Source organism: Erpetoichthys calabaricus, chromosome 4 (genome assembly GCF_900747795.2).
Source record: "Erpetoichthys calabaricus chromosome 4, fErpCal1.3, whole genome shotgun sequence".
NCBI classification, from domain to species: domain Eukaryota; kingdom Metazoa; phylum Chordata; class Cladistia; order Polypteriformes; family Polypteridae; genus Erpetoichthys; species Erpetoichthys calabaricus.
In genome coordinates, this window is record NC_041397.2 from 260,158,834 (window position 1) to 260,171,277 (window position 12,444).

At 37.2% G+C, this 12,444-nt stretch overlaps 1 protein-coding gene across 4 annotated transcripts in view; it reads left to right on the forward strand.

The window, feature by feature from the left end:
* Nucleotides 1-12,444, forward strand: part of itsn1 (intersectin 1 (SH3 domain protein)) — a 282,819-nt gene that overhangs the window by 120,046 nt on the left and 150,329 nt on the right. For 3 of the 4 annotated variants that reach the window (XM_028800700.2, XM_028800703.2, XM_028800702.2), the window contains 2 exons: nt 3,206-3,318; nt 10,201-10,463. In XM_028800700.2, the coding sequence (XP_028656533.2) occupies nt 3,206-3,318; nt 10,201-10,463 (376 nt within the window). The remainder of the gene's footprint in view (nt 1-3,205; nt 3,319-10,200; nt 10,464-12,444) is intronic. The other variant, XM_028800701.2, reaches the window with a different exon arrangement.

Here is a 12,444-nt window from a genome sequence, read left to right on the forward strand (position 1 = left end):
TTTTATATATTATGGAGATGTTGTCAGAGTCCTCAAGACTGATCAATATTTTTTCTGGCATAGGGGTAGGTGGGAGGTGAGGAAAATTTTTGTTTAACAAAGCTTCTAATTTGAAGGTAGTGAAAGAAATGTGTAATTATTCGGAGGATGCAAAGATGTTGTCTATGAATTAAATCTCAAAGCGATTTAATCCTGAATGTTTTCCAGACATTAAAGACTTTGTATGTTTAAGAGGGTGGAATAAGGTGGTTCTCGTGCAGAGGTGCCACAGATAAAAGCTTCTCTATCTTAAAATATTTCCTACATTGGTTCCATTTTCTGAGTGAGTGAAGCACAGTTGGGTTGTTAATATATTGGCGATGACTTGTACTTATTGGGCTACAAAGCAAGGAATATAAAGAAATACTGCAGGATTTTATTTATATTGCGGACCAAGCCTGTGTATGTTTATCTATTTGTGTCCATGTCCAGGTTTTTGTAGCTTGTATATTTGCTGCCCAATAATAAAATTGAAAGTTAGGTAGAGCCAGACCACCTTACAACTTAGGTCTTTGTAGGGTTGCCCTTTGGATATGTGGAGTTCCAAACAAATGAGGTTATGGTTGAATCTAATTTCTTAAAAAATGATTTTGATGTATGTTGGAATGTTTTGAAATAAAAAAGAAGCTTAGGATATTCATCTTGACAATGTTAATTCTTACAGCTAAAGTGAGATGAAGAATAGACCATCTGTGCAAGTCTTGCTTAATTTTTTCCCATACAAATGGGAACATTTTGTTGCTAAAGAGCTTTATGTTTACTTGTGACGTTTGCCCTACAGGTATTTAAAGTGATCTGCGATGATAAAAGGGAAAGTGTCCAGTCTAATATTGTGTGCTTGAGAATTCACTGGAAAGAGCACACTTTTATTCAAATTAATTCTGAGACCAGAAATCTTTTGAAATTCTGTTAGTGCTGTTAGGACTGCGGACACAGTATTTTGTGTATCTGATATATAGTACCATATCATCTGCATATAGAGAAATTTTCTATTCAAGTCCTTCTCTGATAATCCTCTTTATCTCATAAGCATTTCGACAGTGAACTGCCAGTGGCTCAATAGTGATTGCAAAAAGCAGTGGTGACAAGGGGCATCCTTGTCTGGTACCACGTTCTAGTTTAAAGTAGTCTGAATTAATATTAATACAAACTGAAGCTTCTGGACTGGTATACAGTAGTTTGATCCAGGCACAAATGTTTGAGCCAAACCCAAATTTCTCCAATGTAGTGAAAAGGTAGTTCCATTCAATCATGAAATACTGTTTCTGCATCAAGCGATATCATCTCCGGGGTGTTAGACTTTGTGGGTGAATATATTACATTAAACAGATGTCGAAGATTGGAGGCTAAGTGTGTCTGCCTTTAATAAATCCAGTTTGGTCTTGTGATATTACCGATGGAAGCACTTTCTCGATCCTTTTAGCTAGGACTTTGGAGAATATCTTAACATCATTATTCAGAAGTGAAATTGGTCTGTATGATGAGTCCTTATTTTGTTTAGGAAAGACTAATTAATGTTTGGCAAAAAGTTTGAGGTAGAATTTTATTGTCTCTGTCTTCTGTAAATATTGCTAATAAAATGGGAGCAAGCCGAGTTGGGAATTTTTTTTTTTATAAAATTTGGCAGGGTAGCCATCAGGGCCTGCTGCTTTCCCACTCTGAAGTGAGTTTATACCATCTAGTAATTCTGATAGTGCCAGAGATTTATCCAATTCCTCTGCACTGAGAGTATCTATTTGTGGTATCTGTAATGCATCCGGAAATGCATTAGATTGTATCTTGTCTTCTTTAAACCCAGTAGAATATAAGATGATTTTTACACTGATTTTGTCTCTGTCTGTGTTGGTGATTGCTGGGATTACATTGCGAACATCTGCTTATGGATTTTATGAGCATAAGATCTTATTAGCTTTCTCTCCATGTTCATAGTATTGATGTCTTGTTTTAAAAATGAGTTGTTCAGTTTCTTTAGTTGTTAAGAGGTTGAGTTCTGAATGCAGAGCCTGTCTTTTCCTATGAAGTGCCTCACTTGTACATCTATTCTAGTAATTTCACTGATTAGCTCTAATACCTTCTTTACTACTTTATATTGAATTATTTTTTATAAAGGCTGTAAAGTTGTTTAAACAAGATATAGTTCCATTAGGAGTGCATTACATCGATCTAGTCAAATAAAAGTTGTAAGAGGTCTATCTTTTCGCACAATTTCTTATTGTTGTGGTTAATATGTGATTTGAAATTTTGATACAAGTCTTTAGTTCCGGCTTAGTTTGTGAAGCCAGCTGATCAACTATGTTTCTGAGACTCTCACTTTTTAAATTTCTGCCAGAAAAAAAACAACTTTTTGATTACTACTCATCCACTCTGTAATGCAGGTAAGATATTTGATCAGATGACTCAGAATCTCAGTGTTACTGTTTGCTATAGAGATGTAAAGCTGGGTTTTACCTGCATAGCTGTTGTAATTCATTTTGAGTTTTCAAATAATATGGCCTAACTGAAATATGTCATTTGAGAATAATGATGGACCTAAAATTAATTCATGTAGTACATAGTATATAAAATGTGTGTGTGTGTGTGTATATGTATTGTGACGGACAGATTGAACTCTTGTCTGGCCAGAACGCCCATATAATGGAAGGACCGGGGGAGATACTGTGTTCAGGGCATTATCTTCCCCCAGAACACAAGAGGGCAGCCACCCTGACTTACTGTAAGGCCACGGGTTTGGAGATTGGAAGCTCCACCCTGCTGGGGCCCGTGGCCACCGCCAAAGGGTATTTGGACATTGTTAGAGCCCTGGATTGCAGCGCTTCTGCCAGACCCAGAAGTGCTGCCAGACGCCAGTCAATGAGCACCTGGAGCACTTCCAGGTGCCTTATATAAAAGGAGTCCGCAGCCAATACTCCAAGAGCCAGAGTCGGGAGGAGGTGGACAAAGCTTGCCTGGAGGAGTGGAGGGGAAGGACAAAGAGGAAGAGAAAGAAGAGGGAAGGAGTGTGCTGTGGGGCACAGAGGAAAGCGCTCTCTGTGTCTGCCTGTCTGTGTCGGATTAGGGCGGCTGTACGTGCCCTGGTGGTCCACAAGTATAACTCGTTGCTAATTGATGAAGAATTTTTCCCCAGCAGCACCTATTAAAAAAATTAATTTCATCTTTTTTTCCCCAGAAGAGTTCGTTCCAGCAGTGGGATTTCTACTGCCAGCTTACATTTAGTTGACCAAAGGGTACCTGAAGAACCTGCTGAGGAGGAGCCACAGCAACCTGAGAAGAAGTTACCAGGTAAAGATTTTGACATAACTTGCTCAGTCTAAATGGGAGACATGAAAGAAAAAAAAAATCCAAGTTCAGTACACCTAAAAAACTGTTCTTGTAAGCAGAATGTTTACAAGCAATGAGATTTTATGTTTGACTTATGTTTGTAAGTTAACCTTGAATTCTACATTTATTTGCTTGTAATTAACTTAATATGTATATGTTGGCACATAATTCTTCTCTGTCATACTTGAATGTGTTAGTATATGATAAATTATTATCATATTTATTAAATTAAATATGATTTCAAAATACTGTGAATGCTGCAAATCAGCCTCATAATTTTCTAGCGTTTATTTAATATGAAGAGGGTCTAGAAAAGTACTGTTATTACTGCCAAAAGGGATACTACAATGCCCAGAGGTGCTGTACAATACCTGACCATGCGCTCTGACCTCCAAAGGTCATGCAAAAAGACAGTTTCCACTCTAGGATTAATACAGTTTACCAGATACCAAATATTTGTAAATTATTTGCTAATGCTGTACAGAAATACTGATCATAGATGATACCAAAAGGCAAAGTCAAGAGAGAATTCTTAGAATTAAATTGATTTTTCACTCGGCATTATGTGAAGTAGCATAAATGCCTGAGTGGAACAGATTGAGCATTATGTTTACCTGCTACATGTATGTGTAATCTCTTTATAGATGTTTATGTACTTATATTGCATATTAAGTTCATGTTGTAAGTTTTTCATAAAAATTGTATTCTGATCTTATTAAAAAAAAATTTTTAGGACTGAAGTTATGCAAAAATTAGTAACTTTTTTTTTTTTCTTTTTTTTAAGATAATTTGATTGTTGTTTGATCTTTGCTTAAATTCCAAAAAGAAGTAATGATTTATGCAGGCATTTCACTTGCACGCATACATGGTGAATGATACAAGACTTACAAAGGGGAAGTTCCACTTTTAGTTTGTTTTGACATTGAGCATTTCAACAGTGATAGACAACCTCCCTTGAGTGCTCCTTATTTTTTTTTTTTGCTGTTAAAATACTCTATGAAACAGTGTAAAATATTATTTTTTAGGCTAAGCCTTAATATTACTGTTTTATTGATTTTTGTTTCAGTATGCCTGAACCATAATAGCAGATCTAATATGTTAGAAGTAGTGTTTCAGATCAGACCAGCAGATTAACAATAAAATAAAGTTGCATAATGCTGATGGTCATTGTCTCTTTGTAAAAAGTAACGTTTTAAGTAATTTTGCTTATTAATATCATGATTGAAAACATTTCCAATTGTATCACAGCTTATGTCTGAGTCAATTCTGGAGCTATTGAGAGAGAGAAAGGGAGAGAGAGAAAGATAGAGATATTAGGAGCACATGTTGATACAGCACATTGACGCACCCACCACATGACAAACCAACTCGGGATCCCAGATTAGGACCTGAGTGCAGCCATGCAATGGGTGACTCCTCAGCACCACACTAGTTCAGATGGAATGGAACCAATGTGAGGTTTTTTTATGGTGGCTGGAGTGCCAATTCTGCCACCAACCCAAGCTATTAAATCTAAGTTAATTGACAGAAGAAATATTATAACGCTGTACAGTATGGGTGAAATAGGAGGAAAGAGTAAGAGTGAGATGTGAAAACATTGTTACATGTGTTCATTTGTTTTGTGTGTAAGCAAATATAGCTCATGTGCTGGGGGTGTGGAGCTGTAATGAGCAAATGCAAAAAAGGTCCCCTTAAAACATTCTGTTTATGTTAGCTAGGAAGACCAGAAAAATAGGACAAATAGTCTGGTTTGTTTAAATCTACCATAAATACTAATGAATGTTTTTTGTAGAAAATTGGTACAATGAGGAAAATAGTGTACTTTGAGTTAAGATAGTTGCAGGTTTGCTGTCAAATAATATTTTGAAGATGTTAGGAGGTTTCTGTGAGCCATCCTCCCATCGATTTTGATTTTTTTCAAAGGAGGCAACCTTGGGGACAGATTTAATAATATTTTAATGTCACATGTCTGCATGTATTTAATATTAGTGTATTAAATTTGGGGATGCTGATCAACTTTCCTTCAAAACCAACTAGAGAAATTTTCCTCCCAAGGTTTTTTTTTTTTTTTTTTTTAAATCAGACATTTCAAAAATTCATTTGAGTGTCTTGATTTGTACATGGTTGCCTCATTTTGCCCTGCCTTATTTTTTGTGTAACTTGTTTCTGACGTTAGTGTTTTATATTTAACCTCTTAAGCGTTGCATTTTATTAAAAAACAACATAAAATGCGTTCTGGTGTGTTTTTGTTTTTTTTTTGGGGCATGAAAAATTACATTTTTATTAAATCTCAAAAGTATAATAATTATACAAATAATAGTAGTAGTGAATAAAAATAGCATGAAATGAACAATAATAACAAAACCAACAATAATGGTAATACTACTAATGATGCCAAAACAGTATATCTTAAAGCACGGTGAAACAGACAATCCAGCGTCACAGTCGAGACAATAATAGCGTGTTCTTTTCGGATTTGTTTTCCAGATTTATCAGTTTTTGAACAGCACACTGCACAGGTACGAGTTGGATTCTGTTTTTTTTTTCTGTTGGAGGGGTATATTCAATAAGAGGTCTACTAATAAGATGCTCTGAATTGATCCGTGATGTGCTGGGTCAATCACGTCTCTCTAGCCGTAGTATGGGCGATTGATGTTCGCCAATGATTTGTTCTACAAGCTGGCATGTAAAGTTTGCATGAGACACAGTTTCACTAGCTTTTTGTTTGTATAACACGAATGCATTTCAAATGCACTGTTCCACCAGATGACAAAATATCTTTTTGTAGTATTTCTTTTGTTGCCTCTGCATAACACAGTAGAAAGTCAATCCTTGATCCGCACAATCTATGCCGCCCATTGTGCTATTGTATTCAACCACAGCACAAGGCTTTGTAACCTGATTGTTGCCTTTTGCCTGTACAGTGACCATCGCTGCATTATGTACAGTGCTAAAAAGACAAACATCTTTCTTGTCTTTCCATTTCAGTGTAAGCACTTTATCCTTTTGCCAAGCTATTAACGCACCTCGCTGTATTTTAGCTGTGCCAGAGTCTTCAGGCATGCCACGACGGTTGGGACGCACTGTTTCCATATGCTTCAGTCTTTCTTTGAAGCAAGTTGTCAAATAGATCTGGTGAAGTATAAAAATTGGTTACTGGTTACACAGTAAAGCAGAGCATCTGTCAAAGTCCGCACCGATGATTTAGTAATGCAGTACTGATTGTATTTCTGATCAAACATTGTCCCTTACCTGGTGCAAATGTATCCCATTTAGATTCACAACACTTGTAAAACTTTATGCCAAATCTTGCTGTTTTTGACTCGATGTACTGTATCCATGACAGTCTGCCTTTATAAGCCATGAGACTTTCATTGATTCTGACATCACGGTCCAGAATGTAAACGCTCTGAAATTTTGCTACAATGGCCTGGTATATCTCCGAAATTTCCTTCAGTTTGAGGACTGGATGGGTATTCTCATCCAAGTCTTCATTGTTGGTAAATTGCAGATATTTCATAATGAGTAAAAATCTACACTCGGGCGTAATTTCTCCAAAGAATGGTATTGCCAAAATTTTGTTCTTGGACCAGTACCATCGTTGCTTAGGTTTTGCTACAATTCCTTGCTATATCAATAAGCCTACAAAGGCCCAGATATCATCAGCTGTTACTGGTTCCCATCTTTTTGAATGGGAAAACTGCTTAGGTGTACGGTTATTTGCCAGACGCTGTTCAGCATAACAATTCAACTTAACAACAATTCTATCGATCACATCATCATCCAGGAATAGTATCACATAAGTGAGTGGATCTGTCATTGTCCACTTTTATTTGTGACTGCCCCACAAAATCAAAGTGAGGTGGCACTGGTTTATTTGAAGCGGGTCAACAGACAGACACGGGGGTCACTTTTGGATTCATCAGAATCGTTTTCAAGCTCTCCATCCGTTTCAGTTTTACCACCTGAGGACAGATTCACTTCCTCATCACTACTGATGACATAACTGTTTGCATCACTAGCAAGGGCATGCAACTCCTGAGCTGCTGAAAAACAAGATTCCTTCATTACTGTGGGGGTTAGTGATCACACTTGCAGGTGAGAGGAGAAGATGCACCAAGATGACATGTGATGCTCAGATGGAACACTTACGCAAGACCTGCCTATGTTGCCTGAGTAATGTTCGGGACTTGCACTGACAGCACTTTTACAATCTGAGTGATTCTTGGTTCTAACGCTTACTCAAGACGCAGCTGCACAGTTGCTCATGTGACACTTGGGGTTAATACTTTTAGCACGCTTTTCACAGCCTGAGTAACGCTAAGGAGGTTAATAAGATCTTCACATTCTAGTATTTTACAAAATTCATTCTCTTTCCAGAAGTCAAATTCCTGCAAATGTGCCTTAAATTAAGTGTGGTTATTGAGCTTGAAAACCTCACAAAACAGAAATAAACCTGTTTAGAAAAACTCTACACACTGCTTTGGCTGGACTGGCAGTCAAAACTTGCTGTAAGGAACTTAAAAAGAGCCGTGCCAACACTTCTGCTACTGTGTCTATTCATAAGAATGTCAGAGTATAAAAATGTACTATTAATAACAGATTACTGAAATACCTTAATTCCTGTGCAAGTGTCTACGTAGACCCTGATAAAGTTAAACTTAAAAAAAAAATGATAAAGCATTTGAATATTCTGCACATTTTTTCAATTTTTAAAGCCTCAACCCTGAAGCACTATTGAAATGTGTTTATCTAAGTAATATTGGCAAGAGATTTTTTCAAGTCCCGTCCTCCTCTCAACCATTTACGGTTAATAGCCCATGGTCCTCTCACCTCTCATTCGTGTGAATGCTTTTGTCAGACACAGTTCCTACGCTCTCCACTCTTATACATTTTTGCATTTTCCTCACTTTAAGTTCCCAATAAAAGAAGACATCTTATGTCCAAATCTTATTGAAGAATTTCATCCTGAAGGGTTATCAACAGAAGAACTGAGTACACAGGCAATCCTAGCACTGAGAAACAATGAAGTCAAACAAATTAACGTGAAAATTGTCAATCGGTTACACGGCAAATTGGTAAATGCGTATCAATAGACTATGCTGAAACAGTTGGTGGTGATTGTGCGGAAGATGAAAACATCAATTTACAATATCCCGTAGAATATCTACAACCATTAACACCATATTGTCTTCAACTGGATGAATTACTGTTGAAAGAAGGATGTATTGTAATGTTATTGCGTAATTTATGTATGAGTGATGGGCTGTGCAATAGGACAAGATTAGTAGTTGTATTCAAAATTGGTTTACAGTTTCGCGATGGGAATAGCTTTTGCTATGACAATTAACAAATCACAGGGACAAACATTTGAAAAAGTCGGTTTATTAATTAAAGAGAAAGAAACGATATTTACTCACGGGCACAGAATCAAAATTCATAGCGATATTGACAAAAAGTTAATTCCAAATATTGTTTTTACTGAAGTTTTACAGTAAAAATTAAGTTTAAACAGTATTTGCGTGTTAATTGTAAAGCCAAACAGAATGAAAACATAGAACACAACAAATACCTCTAATGCATCATGAAACATAATTTCCTTTCAATTTATTATGTTTTACTATTTTTTACTATGGTTAATTACTCACTGTAATATAAAATAGGTCTATTATGCATATGTAACAGTTCCCATGAAAATAACAATCTGTTTAAACTGTACATCCGCATCCCCATACGTGAGCGGCAGAGCTGTGAAGTTGCTAATGCATAGCACCCCCACGGTGGTTGGTGAGCAAAGCGAGCAGGGGGCAGAGCCCCATCCTCTTTAATAAAATCCCTGTGTGCGTCCATGTGTCCGTGTGTGTGTGTGTCTTCTGGTGAAGTGCGCATGCGTGGGGCACGGTGCAATGCTTCAAAGTACTCCTGATGCGTCACACAAGACAGAGAGGGTGGGACCTATAAAATATCGCGCGGCCGATCCAATCGGATTTTGGTAAATGAGGTAAGACCTAAAACATAACGCACGAAAAATCCAATCGGGTACTGAGACGCGGAGACCAGCTTCCCCAAAGAGGTGGGATTAGTGTTTGTTGTTGTACAAGTGTTCACTCTGAGGATGTCAGATTTGCGATTAACAAACTTGGCCCGGTAAAGTGTAAAATGTTTTCCTAAATATACGAATTGTCATGATATTACATGATATTACAATAGGATGACTTTTAAAAGTAGATTTATTTTCGCGCACATAAAATCCGTTGCTGGGGAGACGCCATACATACAATAATCAGCTGCACGCCAGCACAGATTAAAATACTTGTTGGTATTACTGTGAGAGAAAATTAAAGGCACACAATACAGTGACGCATATTACAGCCACATACAAGCCAGTATTACTGTAAGAGAAAATAGACGGTCCTTTGCCATTTAATATAGACTGTTCCTACTAATGTTTATGCACTACTATTCAAGTGCCCGTTATTGTAACGGGCTTAATGTCTAGTATTATAATAAAAACACAAATAATGTAGGTTGCTTCTATCGTAGACTTCAATATGTGTGCATACTTGTTGGTTTACTTTGTATTAGTGCATATGTTTCCAATTAAAATATTTTAAAAGCAAATTAAAATCACTAGTGACTTTAAAAAAAATGACAATTCATGTGTGTATGGATATTTTAACATTTTTTATATTGTTTGCTGGTTTTCTTTGTATTCTGTTATACTGGAATGAGTTCCTGCCTGCTTGTTTAAAATAAATGTAGGGTTTATTTATTTATTTATTTATTCATTCATTCATTCATTTAATGAATTGCATGATGAAAGAGCTTTTCTTTTTGTTGTAGTAACTTTTGAGGACAAAAAACGAGAAAACTTTGAACGGGGCAATGTAGAATTGGAAAAAAGACGGCAAGCTTTGCTAGAACAGCAGCGAAAGGAGCAGGAGCGACTAGCAGCCCTGGAACGTCAAGAACAAGAACGGCGTGAACGAGAACGACTGGAGCAGGAGCGTCGCCGACAATTGGAGTTGGAAAAGCAGTTAGAAAAGCAGAGAGAGTTGGAGAGACAGCGGGAAGAGGAGAGAAGGAAAGAGATTGAACGGAGGGAGGTTAGCAGTTTTTTTTTGTTTTTTTTTTTTTTTACTTTTGTTTCTGAACACTTGAAATAAATGAAAACAGAATTGTTTTTGTAATTTTGATTTTTGATTTTCACGACACTTGCGTTTCTGTGTAATGTACATATGAGCATGCAGTTGCCTATATATTTATTAAATATTATTTAAAGCCTCATAGTAATAGCTTTGGTTAGAAATGAGCATTGACTTGTGCACATGTGCAAGTGCTCTTTGCTGCTGGCATCTGAATCTGGATTTCATTGGTCCTTATTACCCATCAGTCAGCTCTCCCTTCTAGAACTGAGAATAAATACCAAAGTCTCATCTTTTGTCAATGACTTATTCTGTAAAGAATTTTTCCAAGATCAATTATCTGCCCCCACACTTCAAATTCAGTCAGTATTTAGACTGGAAAAAAATGTTATCTTTATATGCCAAATAATGTAGGAATTTTAACAATTTAACCTTACATCACCCAGATATGACTTGTTGATTACTGTACTTTTTGCATTGATAATTTTAAGCAGTTGTATTATTTACCCTATACAACTCCAAGCACCTCACATCACGGTAAAGAGACTTGAGCTGGGAGAAGTTCAGCTCCGTCTGGAATGGAATAACAGGCTACCTGCTGCCGGTGTTGATCAACACATTTGCAAAACAGCAGATGCTGATGAGAAGAGGTGCAAAGAAATTTAAGGTGGCCCGGGATTACGAGTTTTTTTGTAGGCTTCAGGGATTCTAGTGTTAAATGATAATGTCTACAACCAATGAGTAGTTAGAACTATTGCATTCAGTTGCAGTCAAGAACAGACTGAAAAGAATGTAGGTTAATTTGTTATAAATACCTTAGTTTGGCAATTTACTAGTGCCTGCAATTAAGGTCTTGAATCAGTGTGACAACATATTATGCCATTTTTTTGTTGATGCATGGATTATAACATCTTTGCTACTCTGAGAACATTTCTTTACAATGCTATGAATTTTTCCATTTAATGGTTTAGTGTGCTTAAAGTTGTTTACCATTTGTGCACCATGTTAATAATTTACAGTTACTGTGTCTGTTTAAAATAATGAATATTACAAAAATGTTACTGTCACAGTAAACCAAGCAATACTGATTTCTAGTACCTTTTGTTGCTGATCAGTGTAATGATAAGATATGCAATGTTGTCAGTTTCTGTCTGGTTATAAGCATACTGAAGCGAGAGGTTTCTTTTAACAGAAGTCCTGGAGAAGAATTCAACCTTGTAGTTTTATCATTTAGCCACCCACTGCAGTTAGATTTTACACAGGAAATAAACTGTACATTTACTTTAACTGATATATTCAGCAATCAGAAAAATTGATATCTTGTGTTTTGAGATTGCCCACTGTCATGAGTTCTGCCAGGAGTTGATGGCTGTTACTGCTTGGAATTACATATGCTATCGCTAGTCATTTCTTACAAATGATAAACTGCATGTCAGTGTGATTATCGAGATTGTTTTCCACTGAGCAGTTTTCTGAAATTAGGATTCCAGGAGACAGGCAGTTACTCTAGGAGAGTTGGACAGGGCCGTAGAAGGTCCTTAACCCATCAGCAGGACTGGTATCTGCTCCTTTGGGCAAGAAGGAACAGGATGAGCACTGCCACAGCCCTTCAAAATGACTTCCAACAGGCCACTGGTGTGAATGTCTCTGACCAAACAATCAGAAACAGACTTCATAAGGGTGGCCTGAGGGCCTGACGTCCTCTAGTGGGCCTGTGGTCACTGCCCAGCACCGTGGAGCTCGATTGGCATTTGCCATAGAATACCAGAACTGGCAGGTCCACCACTGGTGTCCTGTGCTTTTCACAGATGAGAGCAGGTTCACCCTGATCACATGTTACAGACGTGAAAGGGTCTGGAGAACCTGTGGAGAACGTTATGCTGACTGTAACATTGTTCAGCATGACCAGTTTGGTGGTGTGTCAGTGATGGTCTGGGGAGGC